The sequence below is a fragment of the Panthera onca genome, chromosome E2 (genome assembly GCF_046562875.1).
Source record: "Panthera onca isolate mPanOnc1 chromosome E2, mPanOnc1 haplotype 2, whole genome shotgun sequence".
Classification (NCBI taxonomy): Eukaryota; Metazoa; Chordata; class Mammalia; order Carnivora; family Felidae; genus Panthera; species Panthera onca.
In genome coordinates, this window is record NC_138353.1 from 60,320,439 (window position 1) to 60,335,346 (window position 14,908).

Sequence of the window (14,908 nt, forward strand, 5' to 3'; positions counted from 1 at the left end):
CAGCACTGACGGAGGTCGTGTGGGAAGGCAGCCTCCAGGTTTTGCACGTACCAGAGACACCCGCACCCAGCCGCCAAGACGGACCCCGAACCTCTGCCCCCAGCCCTCCCGCCCTCGGCCCCACTGTGTACCTGAGCCCTGCCCAGCGTCTCCTGGGCCCTGAGGACGATCCCAGGGGCTCAGTGGGCTGGGCGGGCAGCTGGGAGGGGAGACTGGAGCCAGAACTCGGTGGTCAGGAAATGCACACAGATTCTAAGAGGAGGTAAAGGTGGGGAGTTTCTCTAAAGTTAGCTATTCTATTTTATTTTAAGCATCCGAAATGTCTTTTTTTTTTTTTTAATGTGTATTTGGCACTCCCCTGAATTCTGAAATAGGTTTAACAGGATTCCTTTTTTTAAAGCAGTGGAAGCCAAGGCTTTCTAGTGGGACTGACTCAGCTGGGATCAGAACCCCTCCTTCGGGACCAGGCCAGGACCCCCCGATGGCCGGAGAGTCCCGCACACTCCCCCACTCGGGAGCAAGAAGGTGCGGCCAGCAGCCGGCGTCCTCCCAGGCTCCTCGGAGCCTCTCTGAGTCTTGGCTGAGCTGTGTCCCTGAATGTCAGGCCATCTGCAAGTGATGAGGCCTGGAAACTTTTGTTCCATTGAACTTTGCCAGGGAGCTATACTTAGCCACCGAGTGGAGGCCAGGAGTGGGTTCTCTGAATAAAGATAGTAACACGCGGGCTATTTTCAAACTTCCAGAGAACCCCCCCCCCCCCAGAATATTCTGCGCCAAAATGATATTTATGGAGCCCTCTGGGCTTTTGGAAGGGAGGGTGTAACCTTAGTGTGTCTGTAGCTTTCAGGAGAGAGGTTTCTTTCAGCTGGGAGTGGGGCCAGGGTAGGGCCACCGGAGACCTAGTGTCCCTCTCGCACCTGTTTCTAGGACCTGAGCTCCCAGCGGCTGGGCGCTGGCATCTGAGTCCGAAAACGGTGGTTTTCCTTGCTGGGTATCTGGTGCTGACCCTGCTGTGGCCCTCACACCGCCCTCCGGGTGCAGCTGTCGTGACAAAAGATGGGGTCCTCAACCTTGGAGGGCTGGTTACGTGATTTTCCTCGTGTCCCGCATCCTCACTCGTCTCTTAGGTTTCTGCCTTCACCAGACGTAACCAGGCTGCAGCTGTGGCACCTGCTCCCAGCTCCTCGGGCCCCGGGACCTCTGGTCCCTCCTCCCACCTTGGAGGGAGGACCCAACAATGTGCTGGACCAGGACCGAAAGGCCTTCTTTAGGGTGACGAGTAGAAATGTGGTCAGTAGAGTTTGGATGGAAAAAAGATGGCCTGTAGGTGGGAGGGACCCAAATAGCAGCACCCTGAGAAAAGAACCAGTCATCCACCTTCACCCAGGGATAGGCCTCCTGCCGACTCCTGTTCTGTAGGTGTTGGGAGAGGGCTCCAGAAAGCCAACTTCTATCTAAAGGGGCGTCCCAGGTGAATTCTGATGACCAGGCAAAATAGCATGGAAAAAGGTGAGGGGGGAGCTGGGAACCCTGAGCGGCCAGGCAGCTGGGCAGGTGGCCTCCCTGGGGTCTGACTGCAGCCGCCCCGCCCCTGGTGGGCCGTCTCCCCCATTCATTCTCCATCAGCTCCCTGGCAGGTGCTCGGCCTTTCTTCACCCTCTCTGCCAACCTGGCCTCCACCACCCTGCCCTCTGCCAGTCCAGATATAAATATAAGAGCATTTTCCACGGGCCGGCACAGAAGGGCAAGCATTTGACTTTATTTTAGGGCCGTGAAATTCCCTCCCTTCATACCCAACAGGTGCATCGCCTCATTTAGCTATCAGGGCCCAGGAATAGAACACAATTTACAATATAGCTTCCTTTGGGCATCTGGATGCTATTTAAAAAAAAAAAAAAAAAAAGCCCTCCTGTGAGATGGCCGGATATGGGCCAGAACGTGGGCTTGACCCACTCAACAGAGGAGCCCAGCTCTTCGGGAGACCGATGGGAGGGAGGACCACCCTGCTAGGGCAGGGACCCTGGTTGGGATGATGGACAGGAAGCGGGAACAGGCACAGGAGGTGTTTGCCGGTGGGCCCGTCAGTTAAAATTGACCACCCCCCTTGATCCTTTGGGGACCAAGGGGACAGAGGAATCCACTCTGCTGTCCTTCATCCTTCAGCCCAAGCACAGGGACCCACTGGGCATCTCTTGGCAAACTATGTTCACATCAACTGTTGGGAGGGGATGGTGTCCTCCCCTCTGCGGGTTCATATGTTGAAATCCGGACCCTATTTGGAATCAGGGTTTTTTCAGGTAATCGAGTTAAGATGGGGCCATTAAGGGGGGTCCTAACCCCGTAGGACTGGTGTCTGCACAGACTGAGGAAATTTGGACACAGAGACAGACACATACGCAGGGAGAAGCCATGGGAGGTGGAGGCAGAGAAGTGTGATGTGTCCACCAGCCAAGGAACATCAAAGATGCCCACAAACCAGCAGGAGCCAAGACAGAGAGAGAGAGAGAGAGAGAGAGAGAGAGAGAGAGAGGCCGGCCCCCGAGGGGACCAGCCCTGTGGCAACTGGGGCCCTGACTTCTGGCCCCCAGAGTGTGGGAGTACATCTCTGTGGTTTAAGCCTCATGGTGCGTGGGGCTTTGTTATGGGAGTCACAGCACGCTGACCTATCAGCTAAGCGTCTGGTTCGCACTGTCTGTCCCTCGAGGGATGGCAGGTCCCCGCAGAGGGGACGCCAGGTGCAGGCCTGGGAATGTGAGCGTGGCTTCCCCAGCAAACGTCTTCACTGCACCCGCTGATCTGTTCTGTATGCCGGAGCCACGGCCCTCCTGGGTGGCCAGTTTCATCGAGGTCACCCTTGGTCCAGAGAAGCCCCACGTCACGGTCAGGTTTCCTCTGGGATGTCCCCAAGGCCCCTCCGATGGCCGTTATCAAACCAGCCACGCAGGCCCTTTCACCCCGAGGAGCCTTGGGCAGGATCTACAGGTGCCGTGTGGCCCAGCAGCAGGCTGGTGAATGTGCTTCAGTGGGTCTGCGAGGCCCAGGGCCGACACGCGGCCTCTGCCGCTTGCCCTGTGGCCCCCACTCAGGGCCAGGAACAGGAGCCTAACTTTGTCCCTCAGCCTGGGCCAGAAGTGGGGCGGCTGTCGCCTCCGGGCATCAGGAACTCAGTCAGTCCCCATTAGACTCAGGCTGCCCTCCAGGGCAGGCCGAAGACGCTAAGACACACTGGCAAGATCGAGGCCCAGCCCAGCAGGTGACATCCCGGGGGTCTGGGGGTGGGCAGAGGCCGCACTCGGGGGCAGGATGCTGGGGAGGGGACTCCTGTTGGCTGCTGAGTCGGTTCAGGAGGCATGTGTCTCAGGCGGCACCCACTCCCTCCGCTGTGGACGCCTATGGCCTCGGGAGAGGGCGGGCAGAGAAGGGGCGACGGTGCCACGGGCGGTTGTGGACACAGTCCCCCGGTGACACGGTGGTCTCGGTGGAGACGTGTGCAGACCCAGGACTGGGTTCTCTTGTGAGCACCCTGCCGACGCGGACACACATGGCCCCGGGCTGGCCTCTTCCCTGGGCCTCACTCTCCCCAGCTCTGCCCTCACAGCCTCACCCCCGGCGTATCTACGCCCCACGGCCGCTCTCCCTCCCTGTATAAGGCTGTCCCCATTTCCGGTCTCCTTGTTCCCAAAGAAGGTGGCCCTGCTCACCTGCTTGGAGTGTCGCCACCCACCTCCCCGCTCCCCGTCCCTACACTTTGCCCCCCTTGCTCCGTGGCCAGAGGCCCAAATTACCCAGGAATCTGGGTAATTACTCCGGGCTCGGCCTCTTCCGCAGACCCAGGGCGCCAGGCAGGACTCGGGGTCTCAGAGGACGTGACCGGCAGGGGTGCCAGGCTCCTCACTGCCCTGTGCTTGGGGACGGGGCCCTGGCTCTGTGTCGGGACACCCGGTGCCGCGTGCGTGCGCGCAGGCAGGCGGAGGTGAGCCTGTGGTAGCCGTGCCCACGAAGGCCGAGTGGCAGGAGCTGGCCCAGCTGGCAGCCACCCCCAGCGGCCTTTTCTCTTGGGAGAAGAGAACCGGAAACCAGGGCAAGTCAGGGAATGGTGGCTCACGTCGCCGTGACGGTCTTCCCTCAGTCGCCCTGACAGCCCGCGGGCGGCTCTGGCCCTGGACGGAAGTGGGTGGCCGGCGGGGAGAGGAGGCACCCGCCGAGCGAGCGTGGGGCCGGGCTCGCTGGGCATCACGGGTGCCGAGAGGGGTGAGGTCCTGTCCCTCCCGCCGGCACTGAGCCCGCACCCGTCAGGGGCCGCGGCGGCAGCCAGACTCCTCGTGCCGCGCCAGGAGCGACATGCGGGAGAAGGTCCTGGCGCAGCTCTTGCACTGGTATTTCTTGGTGTCCGAGTGTGTCTGCAGGTGGGCCCGGAGATTGGAGCGGTCGGCGAAGGCCCTGCCGCAGTGTGAGCAGGTGTACGGCTTCTCACCTGGGGGCGGGAGGGCGCCGGGTGAGTGTCCGTCTGGTCCGCCCCAGGAGGTGGCCGAGCCCCCCGTCCCCAACCCCCCGCCGTCCCTGCTTATCGACGTATAAGCCCCTCGGCCTCCTCCAAATGCTCACGGCACTTCTGACGCATCGGTCTCCCCTCACCCTTCCCCAGGAGATATGTGGCCGGGGGGGGGGGGGGGCCGGCACCTGCCCCGGGAGGAAGGAAACCCTAGGGCCACGAGGTCCACATCCACGGTCAGGCTCAGAGCTGCCTGGGGACAGGGTGGGATGTCACCCCTGGGCAGGACTGCGGCATCTAAAGCCCTCTCCAAGGGGAAAGAGCTAGCGTGGGTCTTTGCTAGATCTTTCTGTTCCTGCCAGAGCCCTTGGGGCCCTTTGCCCAGATCTGGTCCTGAGCAGCACTGGGAGCCCTCAGCTGTCCCTGCCCACGGAAGGCCGCTGGTGGAAAGCAGCTGGGCCCCTGCAGACTCTACCGGGAAGGCGAGCCCCGGCCCTTACGATGGAGGCAGGCATTTCGGAACAGCTTAAGACCCTTGTGTCCTCTGGGCCGCCTCCAATCAGGGCGACCAGGGATTTGGACAAAGCCCTTCTGTTGGGAGCTGGGCCCCCAGGACAACCTTAACAAGTGTAAAAAGATCCTTAAAGGTCACCTGTTCTCTTCCGCCCACGTGCAGTGACTTCCAGTCGTACACCCAATAGAATCCTGAGAAACACCAGCGTGCAGTCCCCCTGGGCCCAGGGCGTCCCTGCTGCCCAACGCCCAGGCACATTCCCTCCCCAGGCCAGCCTCCTGCAGGGCCTCCCACCCTCTGGGCCCCCAGAGCAGGAGCACTGAGCCCCTGGCGGTGTGATGTGGGACGCTCAGAGACATCCCTGGGGGGGAGCAGAGGAAAACCGACTGGAATTTCAGCCCGGAGAAAGGCTCCCGCAAAACCCTTCTTTCCAGCCTCCCCCGGGTGTGACTCAGAAGAGTCCTACTTACGGACCCCTGGCTCAGGGCTGGGGAGGCTCCAGTGACGGGGGCGTGTGTTCAGCCGTGGGCCTCAGCCCGGTGAGCCTTATTCCTGGGCTTCGGTCTCTCTGTGCCCACCTGTCCCTCCCCTGGCGGGCCGGGGCGAGGTGTGGTTCAACCCCCAGCCGCCCTGGGGCAGGCAGCCCGCCTCCGCTCCTTTGGGCAGCGGTGGCTGATGTACGGACAACGTGCTGAGGCCCCCAGGCCTCCTTCAGGTCTGAGCGCAGGGCTCTGGTGCGCTCTCACCAGGGATGGGTTTGCCCCTGGGGTCCCAGCCCCCCGTCAAGACCCAGTCCTCGTCTGTGCCCTTCGTCCGTGTGACCCCCGTGGTTGCCACCAAAGGCCAGGCCTTTCTCCCTGTGCCGCTCCTGCTGCTCCAGAGCTCAGGAAGGGCGCGCAACATGGGAAGTCAGACCGTCTACGGCCCCGAGCAGCCTGCGCTTTGCCAGGTGGTAGGGCTTGAATTGTGTCTCTCAAAAAAGATCCGTCCACGTCCTAATCCCCAGTACCTGTGAGGGTGACCTCACTTGGAAAATAGGGTCTTTGCACATGTCATCGGGTTAAGATGGGGTCACACTGGAGCACGCGGGCCCCGGTCCAGTGGGACTGGTGTCCTTACAACAGAGGGAGGTTGGGACACAAACACACAGGGGAGAGGCCGTGTGAGGACGGGGGTAGGGGCGCACGGACGCCTGGAGCCCCCGGGAGGTGGACGGGGCAGGAAGGACCGTCCCCTGCCGCCTCTGGAGGGAGCGCGGCCCTGCGACACCTGGATTTCAGACTCCGGCCTCAGGAGCTGGGATGGAGGGCATTTTTGATGTTTGAGCCTCTGGTTTGTGGGACTTTGGAAACCGGCACGCAGGGAAGCAGAAGCCGTGTGGCCATCCCTCCTCTTGTTTACAAGGCCTCCCTCCCTGCCTGACCCCCAGGTCCCGCCCTCACCCCTGCCCGGGGCCCTCCTGCCCACAGACCCACCTGTGTGGGTCCGGATGTGGCCCTGCAGCAGCCAAGGCCTGGAGAAGGCCTTGCCGCAGACAGAGCAGAGGCAGGGCAGCGTGTGTGTGCGGATGTGCATCTTGAGGGCGCCCAGGCTGGCGTACTCCTTGTCACAGAACCTGCAGGTGAAGCAGCGGGGCGCCCGCAGGTGGCAGGGCTTGTGGCAGTGCGGGCGCCCGAGGCCCCCCGGGGCCGCCTGGAGTCTGTCTGGAGCCTGGCCCCCGTCCGGGCCCGGGATCGGGGGCCACCGCGTGGGCGGAACCCGCAGCGGGGGCAGGTTGAGGTGGTTCAGGCTGTCTTTGAGGGGCTCGCTGGGGGCCCGGCCGCTCCAGAGGTCCGCCCGGCTGTCTTCCAGGGTGTCTGGCCTGGAGGCCCCCCGAGCTTCCTCAGTACGCGGAAGGGGCAGGGAGATGGGGCAGACGGCAGAGGTGCGGTCCCACGGCAGGGGAGGGTCCCCAGGGGTGGAAGAGGCCGCCTTGTCTGGGAGGAGGAGGGGCACCGCCAGCCCCCTGCAGGCAGAACAGGGGCCATTAATTTCTAGAAGGGAGGAGGGAGAGAGAGAGCGTGAAAGTGGACATGAGCCCCCACACTCTGTCCTCAGACTTGCCCTTCTTGGTGCAGCCGCAAGCCTGTGTTCTAGGTCATCAGCAGTTCTGCACGAAGGGGAAGGGCTGGCGAGGCCAGTGTCAGCGCGGGAAGTGACCACAGGGTCTAGAGGAGGGGCCTCAGTTCTTTATTGTTATGATTTTTCTAAATGTTTATTTTTGAGACAGCGCGAGCGGGGGAGGGGCAGAGGGAGGGGGGCAGAGGATCTGAAGCCACTCCAAGCTGAGAGCAGAGAGCCAGATGGGGGGCTCGAACTCAGCAACCTGAGTTGCCCTGAGCCGAAATCAAGAGTCAGATGCCCAACGAACTGAACCACCCAGGCGCCCCCTCAGTTCCTCTTTAAAAGCAAAGGAAATGTCTTACAGGATCCCAGAATAGTTCTCACGGGCTGACAGAGGCCCCCCTACTGGCCCGGCAGGACAGGCCTCCCTGACCCCCGCCCCGCCTCAGGCCCAGCTCACAGCAAAGCCTCACCAGCCTCCCGCAGGCGCGAATTCAGAGTAGACATTTGGCGGTGGGCCACGTGAAGACAACTGATTAGCCTCCAGTCACCCCCATCACCCCCCGCCCATGGTGACGTGAGTGCCAACGCTCCCGGGTGGCTGGATGGCTGTCCCCGGTGGTGCCACACGGCCCCCAGGGGCAGCCTGTCCCCAGGCCGTGGCTCCCAGATTCGTGGGCCAGCATGCCTGTACCTGACCAGATGAGCGGCAGGGCCCCAGGGTAAACAGTCTGGCACGTAGGGGTATGCTCTGCCTTTTCCCCGAGCCCCAAATCTCCAAACAGCCCCCAACCCATTTCCTACTCCAGATGTGTTGAAATAAATCTCTGGTCCCATTTCTGCCTTCATGCCAAGGCTTTGGGTAAGAAAGAACCCACAGAATGGGAGAAAATATTTGCACATCATGTATCTGTTAAATCGATGGCATCCAGAATATACAAAGAATTCTTGCAATTCAACGGTATATATATACACATATATGTGTATGTGTATATATATACATATATGTGTGTGTGTGTGTGTGTGTGTGTATAATTTTAAAATGGCCAAAGGATCTGAATACACATTTCTCCAAACAAGATATACAAATTACAAATGGCGGGATGCCTGGCTGGCTCAGTCTGTAGATCATGTGACTCTTGATCTCAGGGTTTCAAGTTCAAGCGCACGCTGGGCATAGAGATTACTTAAAAAAAAAAAAATATATATATATATATATATATATATACACACACACACACACACACACACACACACACACACCCCTACACAAATGGCCAACAAGCACAGAAAAGATGCTTGCCATCATTAACCATCAAGGAAATGCCAATTAAAGCCACAGCGAGATACTGCTTCGTGCCCACTAGGATGGCTAGAATTACAAATAGCCAATTACAAGTGTTGGTGAGGATATAGAGAAGTGGGGACACTTAAGGAAACTTCCCACCTTTCCGCTCTATCCTGACCTCACCCCTAACCTAATCCCCCCAGTTATAAAACAGCATGCTAACTTTCTGTCCTCCTGGAAAGAGGGACTGGGCAGTGTCAGGCTAAGAGACAAAGTCCAAGGAAGTTCTGGAGAGAGAGGCTTGGGATACGCAGAGAGCCTAGGACCCCACTTCACTGGGGGCTTTCTACTGGGAAAAACAGTCACCTCTCTTAAGTCTCTGAGACTCAGCCACCACCCTGGCTCCAGAGCCAAACCCGGTCTTGGGGGCTGGGGGCCACCCCAGAGGGAGGGCAGGGGAGGGCCGGCTATGCCTGTGGCCCTGATCGAGTGCTTTTGCTGGCCCTTCAGATGCGTCCACACACCCTCTGGGGCTGTTGTAACTCAAATTCCTGGGAGGAGAGACTTTCAAGTCCCCTCCGCTTCAGGGGCTCCCTGGGGGGAGGCCTGAAAAGGCACTTATTTGAAAAGAGAGAGGGAGGGGCCCCAGACCCAGCCCCTCGGTCTATCCTAGGGCAACATCCTGGGAGCCTCAACAAGCGGGAGCCTCGTCCCTCATCCGAAGGGGGGAGGAGAGGAGCGGAGGAAGCGGAGAGTGCTGGAGGCTGGGCTGCTCTCTGACACTCTCTCATGTTCAAAGAGTAAAGTGGGGGGTGCACTCTGTGACTGGGCTCTAAACAACAGGTGTTAAGCTTTAACAACCAGGCTCACATAAACTCCATTTCCCATCACGTATATATCTAAAATGCATTCGGATGCCTTCCGTTCTATTTCATTTTGTGAAATTGTTTTCAAAATGCAGAGTTCGGGACCCAGTCCTAGAAGGCACCCCCTGGAGGCAGCGGCCTCGGAAAGGATCACCGGGGTGCCCTCCACTCCTGGGCCTCCTCCAGGTCCCTTCTCCCCTCTCCCCCTGAGCTACCCAGCAGTTCCTCAGGGGGGGTCTTCACCTCAGGGGCTGTGAGGTGATGGCTCTGATCACTCTCGAGAGGCCTTTGTCCCGGGACCTTCTCGTGCCTCCAGGACATGGGCAGTCCTGAGCCCTGGACCTGCGTCTCCCTGGGCCACCTGGGGGGAGGGGGGAGGATTGCAGCCCCTCAGCCCAGCCTGCCCTGAACAACCTCCACTGGGGTGAGGGGTGACGGGGGGAAGGTGACCGACGGAGCGGTGAGGAGGCACCCGAGGCGCCTGAGGGAAGGCTCATGGGCTGGGCCTTGGCACACACAGCCCGCGGGTCTCTTCTGTTTCCCTCTGGATGCTCTGGAGGAGCCGTTGGACAGCAGCCCCAAGCCTCCCTCCGTCTCTCTCCCCACCCATCCCTGGGACCCCTCCCACACCTCCTGCACCAGGAAGATGGCTCCAGGGTTCCCTTAGCTGGGATGGGTGCGCCAGGCCATAGGGGGAGAGCCCCCAGACTGACTGGGGGCCTGGAAACTTCTCTTAAGTGGGAGGGAATCCGCGCCTGCTCTTCCCGACGCGAGGCCGAGGCCCCCGACGTGGACCAGGCGCTCGCAGGCCTCCACCCACCCGGGGTCTCGTCCCCGCTCCGCTGGCTGGCGAGGTAACTCCTCTCCCCCGGCCTGGGACGGGAGTCCGAGCCGTGGGCGGGGCTGGGGAGCCGGGCAGTCCCTACCTCTCTGCGTCTCCAGCTGCCTGTAGTTGGAGACCCTGTGGCTGGAGTGCGTTTTCACCAGGAAGGAGCGCGGCATGGTCCCCCTGCGGGTCCGCCGGGCGCCCGCGGGCAGCGCAGCCGGCAGGTGGCCGGAGGGTTGGCTCATTAGCATAGCGCGCCGCCTGGGCCAACCAGCGCGGGGCGCGGCCGGGGCGGGGCTGCGGGGCCACGCCCAGGACAGGTGCGCGGGCCGCGGGGGAGGGAGCGCGTGGCCGCCGTGTCCTCCCCACGGGACTGCCCTGGCGCGCGCCGCGAGTCACACCGGCCCCTGGGGCCTGGCGCACCCACTCGCCGTGGACTAAAGGGCGGAGGTCAGGGCTGGGTGGAAGCCGCGCCGGGCTCCAGTCCACACGGCGGTGGCGGTGGAGGCGCGCGCAGAGCCCTTGCCGCAGCTGGCTACACTCGCCCCACCTCCTGCTCAAACCCGCAACGGTAGGATTGGTGAGCACGAGCCCTGAACTCCACAGCCCTGAACTCCACAGCCGACCCAGCTGACCCGCCATAGTGGTGCCGGGGGCGGGGGTCAGCCGGCCTGGGGGCGAGAGGCCTTTCCCAGGGGAAGAAGGCTGGGGAGGGCTCCTTCCCTCCCGGGACAGCGCTCCAGGAGGTGGCCCAAGCTTCCAGGAGGCTCATTTGGCGGGGAGAAAGGACACAGCCTGGAATTCTGGGATTGCAAGGGGTTCCGACCTGCGGTCATGGGAAGTTTAGTCAAAGAGGGGGAAGTGCGTGTGCTCTGCCCAGTCTGTGACCCTGGGCAGCCATGTCCCTCCTGTGCGGCAAGGACGCGTTCGAGCTACGTCCGAGTGTACGCTCCCTTTCGGTGTGGACGCTTCAGGAGTTCAAGGGTCAGACAGGGCATTCCCTGGGCGAGTGGACGCAGCACCGAGCCTGTCCCCGACAGCTGTGGGGCCTTTCCATGGCTGTGTGCCGGCCGGCCTGCCTGCCTGGCAGTGCCATTGAGGTCCAGGTGCCATGTGACTGTGGGCTTGGGCGAGGTGAAGTTGATGGGGACCTCTGGAGAAGCAGGGGGACAGGGCCGTGTCACACAGTGTCTTAGGTCCCTACAGTTTTGCAGATGAGAAAATGGAGGCTCTGAGAAGTTAGGAAGCGGGGGCATGGGGACCCAGGCTCATATTGCCAGTCACACACGAGACGTGTGCCCCCTGTCTGCTGCTGGGTGAGAGCATGGGAGGGCAGGTGGTATGCAGACAGAAGGCACGCGTCTCTCCTGTGGGCCACAGCCTGGCACCGTGCTGTTGTGTGTGTGGATTTCAGAGGACACGTGGCTGCGTTCTGCTTATTCACCTGTTCCGTGGCCTCGCAAGCTTTCTATTTATACCTTCTCTTCCTTCTTTCCCCTTCCAGACACAGATAAGGCTTGCAGATACCTGGGCCAGCCCTGCACCCACACTGTCCCTCCTCACCGGGTCACCCACTGTGTGGCCACCAGCCAAGATGCACTCCCTCATCCCCAGAGAGCTACTCACACTATTTAGGGAAGCTGGCGTGTTCCTAATCTCATCCCGGAAATGCCCCTGGGATTCCGAGGGTCCTTGGAACAGCTTTGGGGGAGGGGTTGCAATAGTAAGTGACCCCACCCACTTGTCAGCCCTCCTTGGAGTCACGCACACTCACTGGCTGGGACTCACAGTGTTGTGTCTGGGCTGGACCCCAGGAGGACCCACAGAGGAGGACCTCAGTGTCCACACCTGTGCAGTGCTGGAGAGGGGCGCAGCTGTCCCCACCCATTCTTGCTTCCCGTCCTTCTGTCCTCATCCTGGCCGCCTTACCTCCCGGCGAAGCCTCACATCTGCCCACCCACCCACGCACTCCCCACTGGCCTCCCGGAACTGCCCCTCTTTCAACCAGAGCAGGACTTGCAAGGACCAAAGTCCTCTCTTTCCTGAAGAAATCACTGTGCTCTTCCCTGGACACCTAGGACCTTGGGGATGACAGCTGGCCCAGAGCCAGGCTGTCGGCCCCGCCCCCCTGCCTCTATCAGCGGCCTGAGCAGCAGCTTCCAATTAAGGTAGGCACCTCCAGGGCCACAGATTTTATAATCCTACTTAGATAGTCTCCTTGTATGCGTGTGTTCTTTACTCTTTTTGTCTGCCTTACAAAGAATAATTCAGCAGTGCTCGACTCCATGTATGTATCTCCATTGTGAGCTCACATTGTAGCTGATTTGGTTTCATGACCCAGTTCGGAGGGCCCCGCACCCTGTCAGACCGCACCCCGAGAGGGGGGCCAGGTGGGAGCCAGCCCGTGCTCCTGCACAGTGGCTGCCTGTGGCACGTGCGCGGTGGAGTCCCACAGTGCTTGTTGGACTAGATGGAAAAGCACCGAGAACCCCCCAAACAGTGCGGCCCCTGGCATGCCCATCCCTGGGGGTTGGAGGAGGGTTAGCGTCCGTGCCCTCGGGTGCCATCAGGTGCAGGAAGCCCAAGCCCCATTCTTTGGGGGGGGGGGGGGGGGGCGTGGCTGGGACATCCTGACCTGGGGCAACCTCACAGCCACCCAAGCTCATGGCCTGGTGGAAACTCAGACCAAACACTCAACCTCCCAACGTCTGGTTGGATCGGTGACCAACCGATCGAACCGGCGAAGGGGGACTCACAACTAGTTTTGAGGCCTGATTGTTAAAGCTGGTGGTGGTTCTTAACCTGGGGTCCGGTGGACACATCCTCTGTGAGATGAGGGCACTGAGGGGGGATGCTGTCCCTTCCCACACAGCTTATAGGACACGCAGTAGCGTCCTCAACGCCTTGGGGCATGCCAGAGGATTGGGTGCTGGGAGGGGTCCTAGGGGCTGGGGCGGAAGGATGGAAATGGGTGGGGGGCCGAGCAGGGGTGCACGTGCAGGCTGGGCTGTGTCCTCACAGCCTGTGTGTGTGCGTGTGTGTGCACACGTGTCTGTGAGGCCGCAGGAGCTGTTTCCGTGTGACACAGGCATCGGCATCAGCAGGGTGCCCAGGGCCTAAAGGGGAGCAGTCCGTGGGGTCCTCAGCAGGGTTCCCAGCTCTGCCCCACCCCCCACACCTCCTCTTTGAGGTTCTTGTCTGTCCGCAGGCTGGATCCAGCCCCTCGTCCCGGCAGGTTGTTGGGAGACGGGCGGTCCTCTGTCACAGGGAGGGTCTGGACCCCTGCCCCCCACCCCCCAAGCATCCGCATGTCGGCAGGCCGCCAGGGGCAGAGGCCAGTGAGGGTGGCCTGTCCTCGGAGGCCCTCAGGAGGGACGTTGCGGGCAGCTCAAACCCTCACTGCGACTTGCACCGAAGGCACCAAGCCCCACAGGCCGGACGTGCTGGGGGCGCCCGGAGGAGCCTGCCGGGTCCCAGGTCCCAGGCTCCCTGGATCAGGCTTTCTGGAAGCCAACAGCTGCAGGGCCTGGAGTCACTTCCAGGCACGGCCCGAAGGAGCCAGCAGTGGGTCTTTGGGGGCCGAAGCGCCTTCTTCTGCTGGTCTGGCACACTGGCCGCTTTGTCCAGCACGACGCCTCTCTGGGCGAGGTCAGGGCACGGAGCCCAGCTCTCCAGGGTGCTCGGTACCCTGGGACCAGGTGGTGGCTACGGCACTTTCTGGAACTCCGGGAGGCCGCCGAGGACAGGCGTGAGAAGAGTGACAGGGCTACAAGTCCCCGCCGTGTGCAGGCGGTGGTCATCCTGTCTGGGCCCGCACTGGAGACCGGCCGACGGACGCCGTGGGCGCAGTGCTTGAGCCATCGGCTCCCGCGAGGCCCGGATGAGAAGCGCGCCAGTTCCCAGGAGTGCCTTCCCGCGGCTGCCTTCCTGACAGAGAAGGTTGTAGGTCCAGAGACGCTTTCTAGGCCACGGGGTGCGCTGGGGAACGTGCACCATGAAGGCGCGGGGGCGCCCCGGGCCTGGGGCTGCCCCCCTCTGTGTGGCAGTGGTGGGGATAGACTCCGGGGGCGGTCGGCCTTTGCGCTGATCAGGGCGGAAGGGAGACCATGACTTCCAGGAACTCTCGGCCTGAAGCGTGTGTGTGGCGTGAAAGCCCCGGGGGCCTGGTGGGACAGCCCCGCCGCACGTGGGATTCACACAAAGTACAAGGGAGGCCGATCGTGCTGTGGACTTGAGCCGGAGCGTCCCCTCCCCGACACCGTGGGGTCTGCTGACACGGGTTCCTGTGTCCCGCGTGCCCTGTTAGGGTTCACTCTGATGCTCCCCCCTGGGCAGACTATCCTGGACATGAGTCCCTTGGTCGGTGGTATATTCTCTGTGGTCCCATCTGGCCTGGGCAGGGGTGGAGGGGGTTGAGAGGCCACTTGTGGACGCTGTCCTGTGGCTCCCGCGGCTGCGCAGAGGGGGCACAGCTCCACAGGTGTCCTTGGGTGGAGGCAGGGACTCGTCACCACACCTGCTCCCTGGAACCGGCATCCTTGGCCAGTGGGGTCAAAGAGGGAAGGGTGGGGCTAGAGGCTCCTAACAAAGGAGCTAGGGGGTGGCCAGCCTGTCACCACTCTCCTGCCGAGTGACCGTTGTGGAGGCTCGTGTGCCTGGCCCTGCTATGGCTCCAAGCTCGGGAGACCCACCTTCTTAGAAGAACAACCCAGAACCCAGCCCTGCCTGGGGAGGCAGCCTGGAAACAGCCAGGGAGAGGGAGGCAGGAGTGTGGCCCCACACCGACCACCAGCTGCCAGGACACTGGCCAGCAGGTGAT

At 61.8% G+C, this 14,908-nt stretch overlaps 1 protein-coding gene across 1 annotated transcript; it reads right to left on the reverse strand.

Annotated features, from left to right (window-relative positions):
• Nucleotides 1-488: 488 nt before the first annotated feature.
• Nucleotides 489-10,374, reverse strand: SNAI3 (snail family transcriptional repressor 3). Its single transcript, XM_081791355.1, has 3 exons — nt 10,190-10,374; nt 6,482-7,039; nt 489-4,474 (listed from the first exon to the last, which is right to left on the reverse strand). Exons 1-3 carry the CDS (start codon nt 10,338-10,340, stop codon nt 4,293-4,295), a joined length of 891 nt encoding a protein of 296 aa, XP_081647481.1. The 5' UTR covers nt 10,341-10,374; the 3' UTR covers nt 489-4,292.
• Nucleotides 10,375-14,908: the final 4,534 nt, after the last annotated feature.